This window comes from Mixophyes fleayi, chromosome 7, assembly GCF_038048845.1.
Source record: "Mixophyes fleayi isolate aMixFle1 chromosome 7, aMixFle1.hap1, whole genome shotgun sequence".
Taxonomy (NCBI): Eukaryota; Metazoa; Chordata; class Amphibia; order Anura; family Limnodynastidae; genus Mixophyes; species Mixophyes fleayi.
Window position 1 is genome coordinate 145043041 of NC_134408.1, and position 18261 is coordinate 145061301.

The window sequence follows — 18261 nt, forward strand, 5'->3', positions numbered from 1 at the left end:
GATGATGTGAGTGTAAAAAACAAATGTCTTTACAATGGGCATACTTTATTTATTGGACCACGTACCGCTAGTTCTTTAAAAATTTGAAGACAAGTTTACACCTTATAATTCCAATGAATATTCAAATGATTGTTGAAAAATGATCACTTATAAAAGACAGTGAGATACCTGTGGCAGGAAACTAACTTTAATTTCTCTCAACATCCCGTGACTGATGGTCTACCGGCTTCCAGTGTCACTGGACGGCTCCATCTGCTCGCCACACCAAATCAGAAATCCACCCATAATGCAATTTCCAGTTCATTTTACAATTTTTCATAAAAAAAAATAAATATTACAAATTCACTTGACCAGTGTTATTCCCCTTGTCTTAGTTGTTGGTACTTACTCTTGGTGCTGCTTAGGTTCCAATATATGTGTGGATACATTGGTTCAGCCCATTTATTTTATTAAAATAAAGCATTGTACAGATTTTTTTTTTAAATAAAGTTTTTTCTTCGTTAATTCGGATTGTCTTGTCTTTTTTTTTTTTAAAAAAAACAACTTTATTATTCTTGTTTTTGCAGACACTGGGACTGAAGCCCATGCCCGGGCTTCCAGTTTCAGTGCACATGCATAGAGGGGACCCTGCACTGGATTCTTCTTACTGCTGCCAGCCAGGATCGCCAGGGAGCTGCCCCGGTGTCATTTTCTGGATAAATCGTGCAGCCGCAGATTGTGTCCTAGCAGGGGCTTGATAAATAGTCCCCTACATTCTAAATAGATTTAAATGGTGGTAGACATTTCACCTGGGAGTACTTGTCATCCATCAGCGGTGTCAGCTATTACAATCCTTGTTTATTATATACATGGTTTTTAGCCTAAATGGATGCTATCATGTACACAGTTTTTGGTGTTTGTTTTATGCCTTTCAATACACTGCTCTATATTTTATTAATATTATTACAATAAAAACTCAAATTTACCATTTTCTCTGTGCTTTGTATCCCACTCTGCCTCCACACAAGCATCCAGGTCTCACTATGTGATATCTCCATTTGCTTATGAAGTTAGGATCTGGCTTCATTGGCTACAGAGTAAACTGGTAAAAATACTAAATGGTCCATGTATGACGGTAAATGTGGAGGAAAGGGCAGCTCATCCCTAATCTTTTCTTTATATTTGCCTTTAGATCAGGGGTCAGGGAACTTTTTTACCTTTAACCCCAAAGTATATTTAGATACGCCGACGTTACCCCCTTGATTTGAAAGGAAGGAAATCATATATTATTAATTATTTGAATTCAAAATTTCATTGAATCTATTCAAAATTTCTTTGAAAGCTTCAACTTCAAAACTTCAGGAAATGATGTTGCTTCATTTTTGATACGAGAGCATCAATATTGGGGCATTTTGTTGTCAGAGCAATTTGGATACAGTCTTCAGCGTCCAATTGATTTCTCTGCTTTGTTTTTATGTTTGTTAGAGTGGAAAATCCTTGTTTGCAAAGGTAGGTTGTTGCAGAAGGCAGCAACTTTTTGACTGCCTCCTCATGTGCAATTTTGATGCCTTTGCAGCTGTTGACATCCAAAAATATGACAGATCTGCTTTGCTTTCAAATACAATACGTGCTTCATTATTGCATCTAAGCTCAAGAAGTGCCTCTGCCAACCCTTGAGGCTCTTCTGGTACAACATCAATTTCACATTTAAAGGGGTCTACAATCCAACTGACAGCATGTGAATCGGCAGCATTACCCCCAGGAATTTAATTTTTACCCCATTTGGGGTAATTTACCCCTGTTCCCTGACCATTGCTTTAGATGGCTGCTTTTCGCATGTCGTCCATTATATATAGTTACGTTTTGCGTTTTTGAAGGTTAAAGGGCTGCACCCTGCGGCCTCTGAAGTGTATCCGGCCGCCAATCACTGAACTACACACTATTAGTGGTTTTGTTTTAAACATATATGTAAATTCTACAATCGTCATCATCGTATCATTTTGTTTTTTAATATTCAGCGTGCAGAGTCTTTCCTCAATTGCAGTAATTTCCACCAAATTCTATTCATAGCGTACACGCAAAGTAATTTAAAATATTTTACTTAAAAGTCATTTTATCATTTTAAACTTAATAATAATAATAATAATAATAATAATTTAAGCAGTGAACATGAATTAGCAGATGGGAAGGAAGCTGTAGTTTAGAGGATAGCGGTAGAATTCTCCCTGTTGGCACAGCCCTTGTACGCCGACGGTGAGAGCGAGCTTCACCAACACAGTTATTCAAACAAGTGTGGAAAGCTGACTTTAGAACATAGCGTGCTTCTCAGCCTCTCCGCCTGCAACTCACTGGCCAGTGCTGCTTAAGGCATTTCATTCAGATTTATACTGCTCTCTCTTTCTCTCTCACACACACACACACACACACACACACACTCTTCTCACCCCCCCTTCTCTCTTGTAGTATGGGGATCCCTTTCCGTCCCTCAGACAGGGGATTGTCTTAGCACTTGTTTAAATGCTTGCTGTCTGCGCTGAGAGAGAAGGCAGCAAAGAAGACAAGATTTTCATCCCTCTCGCAGCTGGGCTTGCCGAGATAAGCAAAGTCACTGGGAGACCAACCTTAAAGGATAGAAGGACCGTGCTGAATTGAACAGCTCTTAAGAGCAGAAGAAAACCTCCGGCTCTTCTTTACCCTGTTTTTCTGTAATCAGTCTTTTTTTGTATTCTTTGGCTTTTCTATTTCTCCAGCACTGTATCTTTTGGGAAACACAAGGGAAGGGGCTAGGAGTAAGGGGACCGGAGAGGAGAAAACAGAGACAATTTTTCCTCTTTTCTCACATTATCCAAGAAAAGTGCTTTGGAACAGGAGTATTTTGGGACGTGCGCAGGGGAACAGGGCAAAGGGGGTGTTCTTGCTTTTGAAAACCCCTAAACCCTGTCTCCCTAAACTTGCTTGCCAATGCCCATCGAGATAGTCTGCAAGATCAAGTTTGCAGACGAGGATGGGATCCAGAAGGAGAAAGAGGAAGGGGAGAGGGAAAGCCTGATTGGGGACGAGGTTCCATCAACTGGCCGGGACTTAGCAGCTTTCTCCAGCACTAGTACTCTTCATGGATTGCGGCATATCTTCCGGACGGGTAGACTTGGCATCAAGCAGAGCCTCTGGGCATTGGCATTTTTGGCATCCTTGCTGTTCTTTCTGTACCAGGCAGCTAAGTGTGCCTTTTATTACCTCGAACGCCCCCATGTTACTACCCTGGATGAGGGGGTGTTGAGTAAGATGATCTTCCCAGCAGTCACCATATGTAACATCAACCGATTTAGGCACTCGGCTCTCACCGATTCCGACATTTACCACTTGGCCAACCTCACTGGACTGCCTCCAAAGGACCGGGATGGACACAGAGCCTCGGATTTAATGTACCCGGACCCCGACATGTTGGACATAGTAAACCGGACTGGACACCAGCTTGCGGAGATGTTGAAGAGCTGCAACTTCAGTGGGGATAACTGCACTGCACACAACTTCTCGGTGGTGAGTCCCCAGTTTTATGCCAATTTCTAGTACTCTCAGCACAGATCGTTATTCACTCTGTTTGCTCCTAGTCCTCAAAGTGTCTCATTATAATGGGGTAGATATTCAGGTAGCCCCCAGTCTCTGTCACCGGTCAATCTAAACATGTCCCGACAGCAGCTCTCTTAATGCTGAGATTCCTTGTGTTAAAAGTCCTGACATTGTGTAAATTACAGCTCCGGCCACAACAATATACAGTTCCTGCAAGAATCCATTTAGTATCTCTGCGGCGTGGATGAAGCATGGGTCTGAAGCAGGCCGGACCGAAAGAACCACTTCAGGTCATCTCTACTTACTGCCCCCCCCCCCCCCCCCCCCCAAAAAAAAAACATTTAAATGAACATATTTTTTGGGGAGGGAGAAGCCATGTAATTTATATTCAGTGGACATGCAGAATTGACAGTTTCTAACAGTACATGGCAATTGCATTTTGTATATAATATCAGGTATGTTGAGTCAGCAGAAACACTTTTTATATACAGCATTGGTTACGCTGTTACGGTTGCATAGAATATTTACTGCTCTATATAAGGTGTTGAAGAAATAGTTTGTCCAGATATTTTATGGAATCTAGCTGCCAAACATTTACACTGCACCTTGTCTCGCAGGTTACGGGGTGGGCTGGGTGATTTTCAGAGAGTTCTATACCCCCCCAGTGGGATGGGAGGGGTTAATTTGTCTTAGCGATGATTAAATTAGCAGAAAAGAGATGCAGAGAGCTCAATAGTGGAACTGTCCACGGGGAAACAGGAAACGTTACATGTTCGAAGTGTCATCAGTGCAATTTTGGCTCCGTTGAGTGAGCGGTGAAGTGTTTTGTTATTACCGGCAAACAGAAATGGGTCACGATGAACGCAGATTCTGCAAATGTTTTGTTTATTTGATCAAATAACAAACTAGAATCCCTCGTCGACCTCTGGTTCTGTGTCTGCTTGCAGTATCAGCTGGACATTATGTAACTGTTAATCAAACGTCTGCAAAATGTTTATACCTCTAGCAATCCAGCCAGACCACTCTGTGACATTTCTACCTCTTATCCAGCGGCTGCAAAAATGTCCCTTGCCTAATCATTTTATATATTATTATTTATCTAGAGAGGGTTGCTGCAAATGCAGAGGGCCTGATTCATGAAGGAACGCCATCTGAACGCAACTTGCGTTTAATAAAAATTGCACGTACATTTGCCCGTATTCAAGTTCAAGAGGATCTCAAGAAATGTTTCCATTGAAATCTGGATATAAGTATATTAAATAAATTAACACCTCCTAATACTATAATCATTAATAAAAATATATTTAAAAAAATATATATATATTTTTTACATAAAATACCGTTTGTCTTGATTGCAAACGCATGTATTGGAATGCATACGCGGCTGTCAACACAATCAGTCAGCACTTACACCTGACCTGTGGCTGGTGCAAGTGATACGGCTAAAAGACACGTACCTGAGAGATGCCCAGAGCTTGGACCGCCCTTACTGTACATTGTTTACATGTGTGTCTGCCTCTTCATACCCCCATTCAAATCATAAGCTGTCAGAGGTGTGTTGTCTGCGAACATGAATTGCATGCAGTTCCGTTCACCGGCGTAAGTCTCGTTTTCGCGCATGCACAGAACAATTGTACGCAATATATGCCACATAAATGGACTTACGTTGGTTGCTTGATGAATCAGACCCAGAATGTGTGCACCTAAACAGAAAATATTTAATTTTCCTGCAATAGCTGTCATAGCTGCCCTCCTAAACTGCTGTGTATTACTCAGGTCATTAGCTAGGTAGCGTTATTGCATTCGATCTGAGAGACAATGTTGACACAAGGGAATGAGAAAAACGATCACTGTATATGTGATAAATGCTCTATGATTCAGGGCTCTACTTAATGTGTGCTGTTGTTCAACTTACAAAGCAAACCACGTAGATATCAAGTACCTGGGTATTTTAATTTGAATGTAACTGTTCAGTCTGCAATACTAGAAAAAATGTTTCTCGATAACATAAGTACTTAAAGTACCGTTCTTGTTTAATACTTCATTAAGGAGGCAACAGTAAAATATAAAACTGTCCACAAAGAGGCGCTGTAGAGTCGTTTTCATATACACAGAGTCCCCTAGTGGCAGCGGGGAGTAGTACAAGCACTGCGTGCTACGTTTTGAAAATGGGGATCATAAACTCAACAAAAGTGATACAAAATAAGCTTCTAGGCAGTTCCTTCTAGAACAATGGTGGGCAGCAGGCCACCGGCGGTCCAGCAACCTGTTACCCGCGGCCCCTTTCTCAAAACCTCGCTCTGATTTGCTTTATGTCATAGAGACTGAATGGAAGAGACTGAATGCCTTCAAAATACAACTTTATTAAACTTGGCATAAGAGACATAAACATTCACATTAAAAAACAAGGCAGATGGCATTTGCACTGTGCTCATTTTTTAGTGTTCTACTGCCAGTGTCTTAAAAAAAAGAGGAAAGATCTTCTGTAATTAGCTGTCCGTTTTTCACCGCAAACAGCCCTTTGTTTTAAATAGTAGGACACTCCGCTAAATCAGTCTCCTCCCCCTCATTTTCATATAGAAGCTACTGGCATTAGATAGGAAATATGGTCAGAAAAAGAAAAATAACATGAAAGTAAGCGTTAATGCAATAAATAATATATATATATATATATATATATATATATATATATATATATATATATATAAAATACTTTTATACTGTATGGACAAAAGTATTCGGACGCTTGACCATTACACCAACAGAGACTGTGATGACATTCCGTTCCAGTTCATCCCAAAGGTGTTCGGGGGTGAGGTCAGGGCACTGTGTGGGCCAGTCAAGTTCTTCCACACCGACCTCATCAAACCATGTCTTTGTAGTCCTTGCTTTGTGCACTGGGGCACAGTCATGTTGGAATAGAAAAGGGCCTTCCCCAAACTGTTACCACAAAGTTGGAAGCATAGCATTGTCCAAATGACTGGGTATGCTGAAGGATTAAGATTGTCCTACACTGGAGATAAGGGGCCTAGCCCAACCCCTGAAAAACAGCCCCAAACCATTATCCCTCCTCCACCAAACTTAACAGTTGACATAATGCAGTCAGGCAGGTAACGTTCTCCCGGCATCCGCCAAACCCAGATTCGCCCATCTGACTGCCAAACAGAGAAGTGTGATTCATCACACCACAGAACACGATTCCACTGCTCCACAGTCCAGTGTCAGTGTGCTTTACACCACTCCATCCAATGCTTGGCATTGGTCTTGGTGATGTGAGGCTTGCATGCAGCTGCTCGGCTAAGGAAACCCATTCCATTAAGCTCCCGCCGCACAGTTTTTGTGCTTACATTAATGCCAGTGGAAGTTCGGAACTCTTCAGCTATGGAATCAGCAGAACATTGGTGACTTTTACGCACCATGCGCCTTAGCAGTTGTTGACCCCGCTCTGTGACTTTACGTGGTCTTCCGCATCGTGGCTGAGTTACTGTTGTTCCTAAACGCTTCCGCTTTCTATTAATATCACTTACAGTTGACTGTGGAATTTCCAGCAGTGAAGAAATTTCCCAAATCATCTTATTGCAAAGGGGACATATATGTATATATATGTATATGTATATATATATATATATATATATATATATATATATATATATACACACACACATTCACAGTTAATGTATATCACAAGTTCATTTAATGTGCGAGTGAAAATCAGCATTAAAATTACCGTACTAACGGTAATACTGCACAGGCCGCGTTATTCCTGGAATAACGCGGCCAAATTAAATTCACCCCATATAATTTACAGTGGGAAATGCATTATTCCATATGGAAATAAACCGGGACAGTTGTAGAACTCCTGTAATGACAATGATAAAGTCCGTAGACTGTATGTAACAGCAACAAACATTTGTACAAACCGAACAACGTCTGTTCTCTTGTTAAGAGATGTGTTGTGAACATGCAGTCGGCTGTTAGCCCGGCTTCCGCTGATATTAATAGTATTTTTTGTACTGTGGGAGGCAGGATACAGTGTTTATCTTACAAGCGACACGTTTCTGTGATGTGTGGCAGCAGAGGACTAGACAAGAGGAGCAGATGGAAAATTGATACAGTTGGCTTCAAATGTAGAATTATTAGCATTTTGCAATTGAGAACTATACATAGAAGAATTGAAAACCTACAAATTTCAGTGAGGAGGCTCCTGGACTGATCTGCTGGTAACAGAGACGGCCGTATCCAAGAGGGACTAAAGCCAATGTGTTGCCTGAGGGGTGAACTGACACCAGGCCCTTGTCATCCTTTACACAGTCTAACATAAACATTTCTATAGCAGCATCTGCGTTCTATTTCATACTCACATTGTAACAATGTAATCTCCGCTAATTTAAGCTTTTGCATAGAGAAAGCTGACATTTTTAAATGGACAACCCTTATTTTGCTGCCCCAAAAATTCTTCTTGCCTGAAACAGCTGCCTCGGTGTCCCTCATTACAGGCACACCTGCACAGACAGGTGTATGCTGTATCTGCACATCTATGGGGCTGGCTGATATTCATGAGAGCAGCCTATCAATTAGTGACATCACTGAGCCACTAAGTGAACATTATATATAAAACATTATACATAAAAAACATTATATATAAAAATGTGACTTTCACATTTATTACTAACCCTGCCAAGACTCTATTCTGTCTTGTGCACTTGACTCTTCATTGCATTATATTGTGTACCAATAGGGTAATGCAACTTTGACACTGTCACACCGCATCTGTACAGTCATGGCCAAAGGTTTTGAGAATGACACAAGTATTGTTTTTCACAAAGATTGCTGTTTCAGTGTTTTTAGACCTTTTTGTCAGATGTTGCTATGATATACCGAAGTAAAATTACAAGCATTTTATAAGTGTCAAAGGCTTTTATTGACAATTACCTTAAGTTTATGCAGCGAGTCAATGTTACAGTGTTGACCCTTCTTTTTGAAGACCTCTGCAATTTGCCCTGGCATGCTGTCAATCAACTTCTGGGCCACATACAGACTGATGGCTGCCCATTCTTGCCTAAATGCCTGAAAAACCAATCAGTTTCTAGCTATCATTTATTTGGTACATTCTACAAAATGACGCCTAGAATCTGATTGGTTGCTATATGCAACATCTCCACTTTTCCAAACCCGCAAATTAGTAAGCCTTAAATGTTCACCACAGAGAATGACTGGGTCGTTTATGTAAATATAAATGATAAAAAAAAAAAGGTAAATTTCCAGTAAATAAGCTCAACAAACAAACAAACAAAAACCACACAAGTTTGATGCAGCAGCATTATGAACTGATTCAGATTCTTGTGGTAAAACTACTGGGCAAAAAAAATTATAACTTTTTTATCGTTTAAAATAAGGGCAGAAATATTGGCAGCCGGGCCAGGCTCCTTTAGATGCCAGTGACAAAGATTTATACAAGCCTTGCAGGAACACCGGTCATTTTTACCAACAAAAACTCTCGCTGTGATTTATTCTTGCTGCCAAAAAACATAAATAAAAAATGACATCCAGCACACAGAACGAGAGAAGTGGTACTGTGCGGCTGTCTGTGCACACAGAAAAAGAACATATACTGAGAATAAATCGAGCATAACGAACAAGTAAAGGTATACTGGAAAATAGTCTATTTGCTTACAGTATACAGAAGTTCATCTGCGCAGTTTTCCATACAAACTCCTTAATAACAGATACTGAGAACTACTCCCACCCTGCGGAACACGAGAAATACTCCTGAGCAAATCTTTCTCCCTCTCTCTCTTCATAAAATATATTTATTACAAAGTTGTTAATGTCTACTGAGCATAAACTACATTTTTACAGTTGCTCCTGATTGCAAACACATGTTATAGCATGCATAGAAGACTGTCTTCACTACTGATCAGGACTTAGACTAGTCCTGTAGCTGGGGCAAGAAAAAAGGCAGAAAAACAAGTAGTCCAAAGCTTAATTCAGACGTGGCTGCGTGCGCTTGAGTTTGGCACACCCAATACTATAAATTCACTAGGAAAAAATGCCCCTTTCCCGACTAGTTCACTACCCCAAATTCGTAGGCTGTAGTAAGTCTCCTTTGCACTCACAGGCGCACGGATCAAGGGGTAAATGTATCAAGCTGAGAGTTTTCCGGCGGGTTTGAAAAGTGGAGATGTTGCCTAAAGCAACCAATCAGATTCTAGCTGTCATTTTGTAGAATGTACTAAATAAATGATAGGTAGAATCTGATTGGTGTTTCAAACCCACCGGAAAACTCTCAGCTTGATACATTTACCCCCAGGACTGTGTTCAGGGACGTATCCCTCTGTCCTGGGATGATTTTGCATACGATACGTGCTTTCATGAATCAGTCCCATACTATAGAAAAACATGCATGTAATGAATATGTGAGTACATTGTCTACTTTGTATTTAACAGCTCATTCAAACAACCACTTTCACAAACCTGAATCCATCCTGTTATTATACACAGAGCGCTTTCATATATACGCTAGCGAACACGTGAAAAAAAAACTTGATCTCCCATATGGAGTCATTATCCCTATTTTTATTTGCATAGCTGCCTCTGTGCCTTGCAAACTTAAAGCAACAGTCCATAGGTGTGTGTGTGTGTGTGTGTGTGTGTGTGTGTGTGTGTGTGTGTGTGTGTGTGTGTGTGTGTGTGTGTGTGTCTGTGTCTGTGTCTGTGTGATGTGATGGATTAGCTACAGGATGGGGTTAAAAATGCAATATGCTAAAGCCACATCTCATTGGCTCCTGTTCCCCAGTGGCACTAAAGGGGTTAATGCAGCGCCTAGCTTAATGATTAGAGGTATCAGCAGAATTTTCTGACCCGTAGCTATCCTCCTGGGTTTATCCAGCACAAAATCAGCCCAGGGATATTAACTCTGCTGCTCCCCTGACGTTACACTCGGCTGGTACCAGAGCCGGCCTGTGAGAGAGAGAAGTGCAGATTTCAGCTGCGTCCGCTCCAGCGAGTAGCTCGCTCTCCTTACAGACCCCAGGGAGCTGCAGCGGGGGATTTTCTTTTCTCGCAGTATTTTTTTTTTTTTTCTACCTTTCATTTTTTCTTTTAGTTTTTCTTTTAGTTTTTTTTTTATTTCTGTGTTAGGAGCTCCAGAGGGGAATTTCTCTTTCAACTGCGCGCTTCTGTTTGCAGAACAGATCAAATCTCCCACCGAACAGTTTAACATTGCTTATTTAAAAGTGTGTTTTTCGATACAAATTGAATTATTTATAAAAGAGTTTCTGGCTCTTATGTCTTTTTTCTTTTTTTCCCAACATAAAATTGACACGCGTCCTTGATTAAATTATAGCAGCGAGGTGCAAATTTATACTCCAGCCGGTTACAGGCTTATTTAATAAGAGAATGGAAATGCTAAGTGCAAACATGTTCATATTTATTCTGAGCAGAGAGCACCATCCGGCAGCCCCACGTTTAAGAGCTGCACAAGTTTGCTCAATATCCTCAGCACTTATAACTTAATGTGGTGTTTTCAGTATGATATTTTCAGTGCTTCTTTTTTGTTAATCACCTGTAGTGTTAGTCATTTCACTTCTGGAGACTTTTTTTGCAAAATTGATCATTGCTGTATTGGCAAGGTCTATTGTTAGCACCTGCAGACATGTTAGCGTTATTCGCTATTCACCAACACATGAAAAAAGGTGCTTTTGTGCGGGATTGCTTTTTACACAACCTTATTACATTTTCCTGTTTGTGTTTTTGTTAGTAATATAAGTTGAACATATACCTCCAGGGGCAAATGCAGGATTTGTAGAGGGGGGTTTCCACACCACGCCACCAGTGGGCGTGACCAGTGTGCATGGGGGCATGACTATAATATTAGACAGTGCTTGGCTGCTCTCCAACTCTTCCTATCCCCATAATATATATGGGCAATGCTGCGTGCACTACTGTTAGGTGCACGCAGCTCTCCCTTTTCAAGCAGAGCCGTGTGAAGCGGGGGCAAGGTCCAGCCACCTCAATTATACAGTGCCCCAGGCTTCTAGGGGGTTTCCAGACACTAGAACCCCCCCCCCTCGGTTTGTTTATGACCTCACACAGGGGTAGGTGCTGTGCTGGATGTATGTCTGATTGCGTAGCGTAAATTACAACAATTTGCACTGTGCATGGCCACAGTTCGGGCATATGTGCGTGTGCAGAGTTGTGTGCACCTCACACTTGCACCTCCATACGGCTGGAGGAGGAACTAGGAAGGGAAGGGGCGGTCTACCGTTGGCTGCGCACAATTAGGGGGAGTGTTCACGCTAATAGGGCTGATGCAGACCAGCGCCGAGACCCCTGTACCCCTGTCGGAGCCGTATCTTTTGCACCCGCTATGGGGCAGGTACAAATACGCACTGAGGATGATGCCGTTCGCCAACGCTATCTAGCTGCTTCTGATTGGCTGATTGAAAATTCACCTCTGCATTGATACATACATATATTATAGGATGTTTTTGGCGTATTTTAGATGATTTATTTTATCTCCTTTTAATCGTGCGCAAGAAGGAATATTAAATCTGCTATATTATACGAAGCCGAATACTGAATGCGTTTTTCAAAAGCAAAACAGATTTTAAGCAAGTTTTCTTGTGCTTATGACATGGTATGTAAGGCTGACGTAAACATTGCATAAGGGCGAAAATACGCTATTATTAAATGACTCCCTAGATATAGTGAGTGCATATGATACACGGTGCAGGGGATCTCAGCGCACATTGTCTACCGTGACTTGTTCACTGAATATTGGTATAATGTCATCAATATTCACGGACAGATCTCAAAGAATAAGAGTATATAGCACAGGTTTAACATATATCCATTCCAGGAACAAATCTTTAAAAATAGGGACTATCCCTGAAGATACATATCCATACAGGGGGAAGGGGGATGTTTGCCAGCCATGAGGACATGAATTAAAGTAAACTGAAGGTGAGAAACCATGCTCACAAATTCCTGTTTTCCTCAATGTTTCCGTTTTTCGTCTTCGTAAATCTTGGTTGTAGATTTGTCCCCGTCACCCCCAGTAATGTCACTCATGACGCCGTCTCGCCGAATCTCCTGGATTCAGAATGTTCTTTCGCTAGGAGGTGACAGCAAAGCTCTGATTGCAACACTCTTAGATGTATGATTAACATAACAATATCCCTAGAAATAGGGATAACGTAACGTCTCAGGAAAGAACAGGCCTAGATTATGTTCCCTAAATATCGCATATAAGTATAAAAAATGTGTATCTAAAAATAGGGGTGCATTAATAAACTGGAAAAATGTTGGTGTTCAACGCGTTTCTCCACCAACAATTGGCACAGACCTAATGTACTCCTAAGTCATATTCTGCCACCTATCCAACCACTCCTGTACCTACTGCTAAATAATTATATAGCACCCATAGGCACATGCCTACTGTACCTATTTACAAACCTCTACCATTTTTAAGCACAGGCCGCCTGTACCTATTCTTCAGGCATTATCTACTGCTTATAAGAGCCAGCTCTGGCTAAAGCTGCCATTAACCATTTCTATACATTACATTTTTCTGTCATATTGGGGCTAGGGGTAAGAGGTAACAAGAGCACCCCCAATATTTTTTAAAAGTTGTCTCATATGGGCACAGGCCTACTGTACTTATTTCTAAATTAACCTCTAAAACCCGTATAGACTCGACATAATGTATCTATTCTTAAATGTGCATGATAAGAGAACCACTACAAATGTGGTACTTTAGTTGTGGCTCCATGTGTATATTTTAGTTGTGGCTCCATGTGTATACTTTTGTAAAGATGTAAAGCGATACCACTGATCGAGTGTTGTGTAGGTTTCCCTGATCTAGAATTCATTGCAAAAAAAATTAATGGTTTACAGACTAACGTTGGGTACACACTGATGCAATTATCATGCATATCACACAATTCACAACCGTTTGGTCAGATAGTGCAAGAGTGTGTACGTTCCCACGATCATGTCTAATCTTACCGAAACTCATTGTATGTGTTGATTTGGTTTTATAAACTAAAATCGCGATCAATGATGGAACGATGTCGTGCAAATGTGGAAGTGTGTACACACTCACCACCAGCAGCGTTGGCAGATTTCTGTAGTGTGTACAGAGTCACAAACTTTTCCGCAGATGGTTATGTGAGATGAAGATCACAGATCTGAAGGTAAATTGTGTAGGTGTGTATGTATGTATATGAAGGCTCTCCTGCCTCTCGGATAGGGTGTGACGTGCTACAATGTATATTTCATTGCATATTATAGTGCTAGCTTCACTCAGTCACTCGGAAATACTGTGTTTGGGGGCTCACAAAGGGGTGAAGGGAAGGGAAACTTTCCTTTTTACTGGACTTCCCACATAATCTCTGCATTTCCCTATAAGTATGTGATTTTCATTTAAATGATATATAAATGGCAGTTATTCCACATTGACCATGAATTATGAACCGCGCCGTTAAGTACAGTTACGCCGGCTACATTTACACAATCTTGCAGAAGAAGCTTGCTGTTCACGCACCATAAACTCGGACAAATAAAGAAGAAATAAATGGATGTATGTTATGGCTTTTAGGAGTATCCATAATGAAATCTCGCCCTAACAAGAATTTATTTTTAATTTGCTTTCAATTTATTATTCTAAAGGAGCGTACTGTCCTGAAGACAGGTTGTATCCACGTCTAATTCTCAACGCAGAGGAACCATTTCCATATTGGACCTGTCTAAGTCTTGCTGTGTCGTGGCAGAGGTTATGTTCTGTCAATCACATCCCTGCTATAGTCCCTGTGTCTTCCAGATGATCCCGCTGAGCTGGAGAGCGAATACAATCAGATGCCTCCCTGGCCAGCCACTTACCTGAAGAGATTGGGCTGAACCCTTAGCTATAGCGGCACGTTTCTCTGCTTATCACGTCTTCTCTCCACTCTACCCTCAGCTGTGAGAGCCGCACAGACCCCTCTGTATGTACAAGCCCAGCTGTATTAGAGCAGCATGATAGCTCGGCTGCGGTGACAGCTGAGACGTGACTGGAGTAAGATCCAGATCTGTTCCTGATAATCTTTCATATCAACATTGAATCTGCTGGAAGATTCTAAGAGGAGTCTTTGTAAAGTGCAGTAGGGGGTGAGTACTGGGCCGATCCCCTTTTATGTGAATACAACAACCCCACCCATGGCCGAGTGTAGGGTATTTACGTAGGGAAGATTCCACCGTAAAAAATATGATACTCTCTCTCTCTCTCTCTCTCTATATATATATATATATATACACACACAACATAGATATAACCTAAATGCACACAGTACAAAAATACAAAATTGGTTTCCGAGGTATATTGCTCTTGCACTAAAGTAGTTTATAACCTATATAGTCTAATTAATAAGCAGTGAGAAGAAGTCTATGTACAAGTAGGACTGCATGGGCTATTTATCAATAGGTATTATATTATAATATTTGCTGCAATAAAAAAATCACTTATTCTGCAATTTATAAAAGAAATTCTCAGCGGCCCCAGGGATACAGGTCCAGCGTGGTTAGTCTCTGCAGATATGCGCAGATTTAAGTTGGCTGACTATAGGTCTTAAATACTCTACTTTGGCATCAAGTCCCAAGTGCAAGCTCCTCCCATGTCCAGCCAGCTCCTCCCATGTCTAGCCAGCAACTCCTATATGTTTACAGCTCCTCCCATGTCTGGACAACTCCTCCCTTGTCCAACTAATTCCTCCTGTATCCATTTAGCTCCTCCGATATGCTGACAGCTCCTCCCATGTCCAGTCAGCTCATCCAATGTCAGTACAGCAGCTCCTCCCATATCCAACCACTCCTCCCTCCCATGTCTGACCAGCTTTTTCCATAAAAACAAGCAAACTTTTACTCAACTAACAACAGATGCCACTAACAACTGTTATGACTGTAAATAGGCAGACACATAGGCGCATTACATCACCAAACAGGAAGACAAGGTTTTTACATTATGCTGTCACATTTGTCCCACCCCCAAGTATCTGCCAACAGTCTGTGCCCAGGGTCATGTGGGCAATTAAGAAACAGAAGTCACAGTCCTTATATTGTTCTAAAAGAATCTTGAGACAATATTTCCACTAAAGGGAACTCATCGCCAACCCTGAGGTTTATATGTCAATGGATTTTGACAAGGAGGGTGTTCAGAACAACAGAGTACATCACATGATGGGTTGTAAACCACCCACAGCCAATCACGTATCACCCTCTATGGCACCGAACAAACCTCTCCCTCTCATCACACAGTACAATTTCCCTCTAATCAGTTCCCTATGTGTGGGATATCCAGTATTTTATGGTTTAGTCCATGATACCGGTGAAGAAATCCAGGCTTATTCTCTGGAGTCTCCGTACAGTATCTCTCAATTGAGACATAGGAGTGAATTGCATTCTTCCCCAGTCAGTGTCAGTCAATGCAGGAATACAGAATGTCCCAGGTGCTCTCTCGTTCTCTTAGTGCCTGTACTCTCCTGTCACTTACAAGTACTTTCCCAGAATTGTGTGCTCCAGTACGCCAGCTTCTCTTTTGTATACCCGCGACCTATGTCTTGCAGCTGTTAATATATGTCATAGCTAAAGAATATTCCTGCTCATTAGTAAATGACCTCTTGAGATGTGCCCAGCTCTTGGTGATGCGCAGCCCACTGTGTCTCATCCATCTCGCCTGTTACACGTTCCTCTCTCATTCACTTTCTCCCGCTTTGATGTCGTTGTCTGTTATACGGTTCCCGGTGGTGCCGTCTTTTTACTGCGCTTCCTACAGAAGCCTGTGCCGTAGTGTGCCAGCGTAGGATCAGAACACCCACATTTAAATGTGTGCGTCAAAGAATTACAAACAGGGGCAAGATAATATTACCACATTGGGCTTTATGATGTTGCAAATTATTTTAAAGAAAATATCAATCCTTCAGTATAAATTATTTGCTTGTGTTAACTGTGTTGTTCAAACATAAAAACACAATGAACAATTCTCTACTCTAAAAAATACTTTAGTTGTCAAAGGTCGAAGGATAAAATTTGTCAGCAATTTCAGTCTAGCTCAAGGGTTCATCATCATAATCATCATCATCATCAGTTATTTATATAGCGCCACTAATTCCGCAGCGCTGTACAGAGAACTCATTCACATCGTTCCCTGCACCATTGGAGCTTACAGTCTAAATTCCCTAACACATAGACCAAGAGAGACTAAGGTCAATTTGATAGCAGCCAATTAACCTACCAGCATGTTTTTGGAGTGTGGGAGGAAACCATAGCACCTGGAGGAAACCCACACAGGGTTAAAATGTAACCCTACACAGTTGTCTGTAAGAAGTTTATTTCTATTATTTTTGTATTGGATCAAGCCAATTTAATCTAAAATTCTTACCACATCTAGCAAATGTGAGGGAGGGAGCTGACCAATTAGGACCTCATCCCAAGAGGCAAAAAGTGCTGAATTGTCGTCATAATGGGATAATGCTGAGTTGGGTATACACCTATTTGTATATCCTACGGAATTTGCTGACGCTCTATAAATTAATGTTGATGATGATTTGTTTAGCATAAAGTTCACTAATTTGTGCTGCTCATGTCCACAAAAAACGTGTATGCCTACGACCTTATGTATGGAGATCTGACATGCCTCCTTACGTGTGGAGAGTAATAGCGAAGAGGGAAAGGCATGTACGCTGTCCATTTGTAGTGAGGGTGTGTTAGCGTGTTTGCAAACTGAGACAGACCTGCAGACAGTGGCGGATCCAGGGGGGGGGGCGATCGGGGCAATCGCCCCCCTAGCAGCAGAAGTATAAAATTCAAAATGTGAAAATGCCGATCAAAGGGGGTAGGGCCAATCGTGATCAGTGGCGGGGCCCAGGACTAGCCAGTCAGACTGAAGGGGGCGTGGCTATGCTAAATCGCACCCCCCTAAAATAAAGTCTAGGCCTTCCCCTGCCTGCAGAGAGGTGCAGATACGCAATCAGTAGCCGTATCTCTTGTGGGGTCTATAGGCGTAGATACATACTGATGAGCATTAGATAGCCATTTCTGATTGGCTGATTGAGAATCTTTGAAGTAAATATGTGTTTTCATATATTGTATGATCTTGTGGGTGTATCTTAGAATTTATTTTTTGTTAGTTTAATTTGTAGGCGAGCAGGAAGTTTATGCCTGCTGCATTATAGAGTAGGGGTTTATTTTTATTTAAATCAGTTTTTTAAAATCATTTTTTGCTGTTAATACAAATGTTAATTTTTTTTCTGGTGCCTATATCCTGGTTGGGTGACATAAACCTGGTACAGCTGGATGTATATTGAGATGCCTCCGACTCACCGTATGGGGGTAAATGCGCTATTTTCACATGCATTTCATTACAGCGATTTTTCCTATGTGTCTAACTCCACCCCAATGAGTGCGTTGCTGACTGTCCATAGATCTGCGGTAGAGCTCCATAGAAGCTTTCTCGTCTTCAGGTAACAGGTTGTCCCTTCGATTTGGTCAATGTGTCCACCCACTAAGAAGGGAATAACCCTGTAAATATGCCCTCCCCCCCTTGAATCTCACTTAAATGCATCGTCTTACAAAATGAACAAGTAGAATGGTAATTAGTTCCAGCACAAGTACAGGATAAATTACTTATCTTCTATGGAGTATAATATAACAGCGCCACCCTGTGGCCAAATTGCCATGAAA

General features: G+C 41.4%; 1 protein-coding gene across 1 annotated transcript in view; it reads left to right on the plus strand.

Moving 5' to 3' along the window:
• Positions 1-2377: 2377 nt before the first annotated feature.
• Positions 2378-18261, plus strand: part of ASIC4 (acid sensing ion channel subunit family member 4) — a 216858-nt gene continuing 200974 nt past the window's right edge. Inside the window, exon 1 of the mRNA XM_075181019.1 lies at positions 2378-3516. Within this exon, the coding sequence (XP_075037120.1) occupies positions 2941-3516 (576 nt within the window). The 5' untranslated portion in view covers positions 2378-2940. The remainder of the gene's footprint in view (positions 3517-18261) is intronic.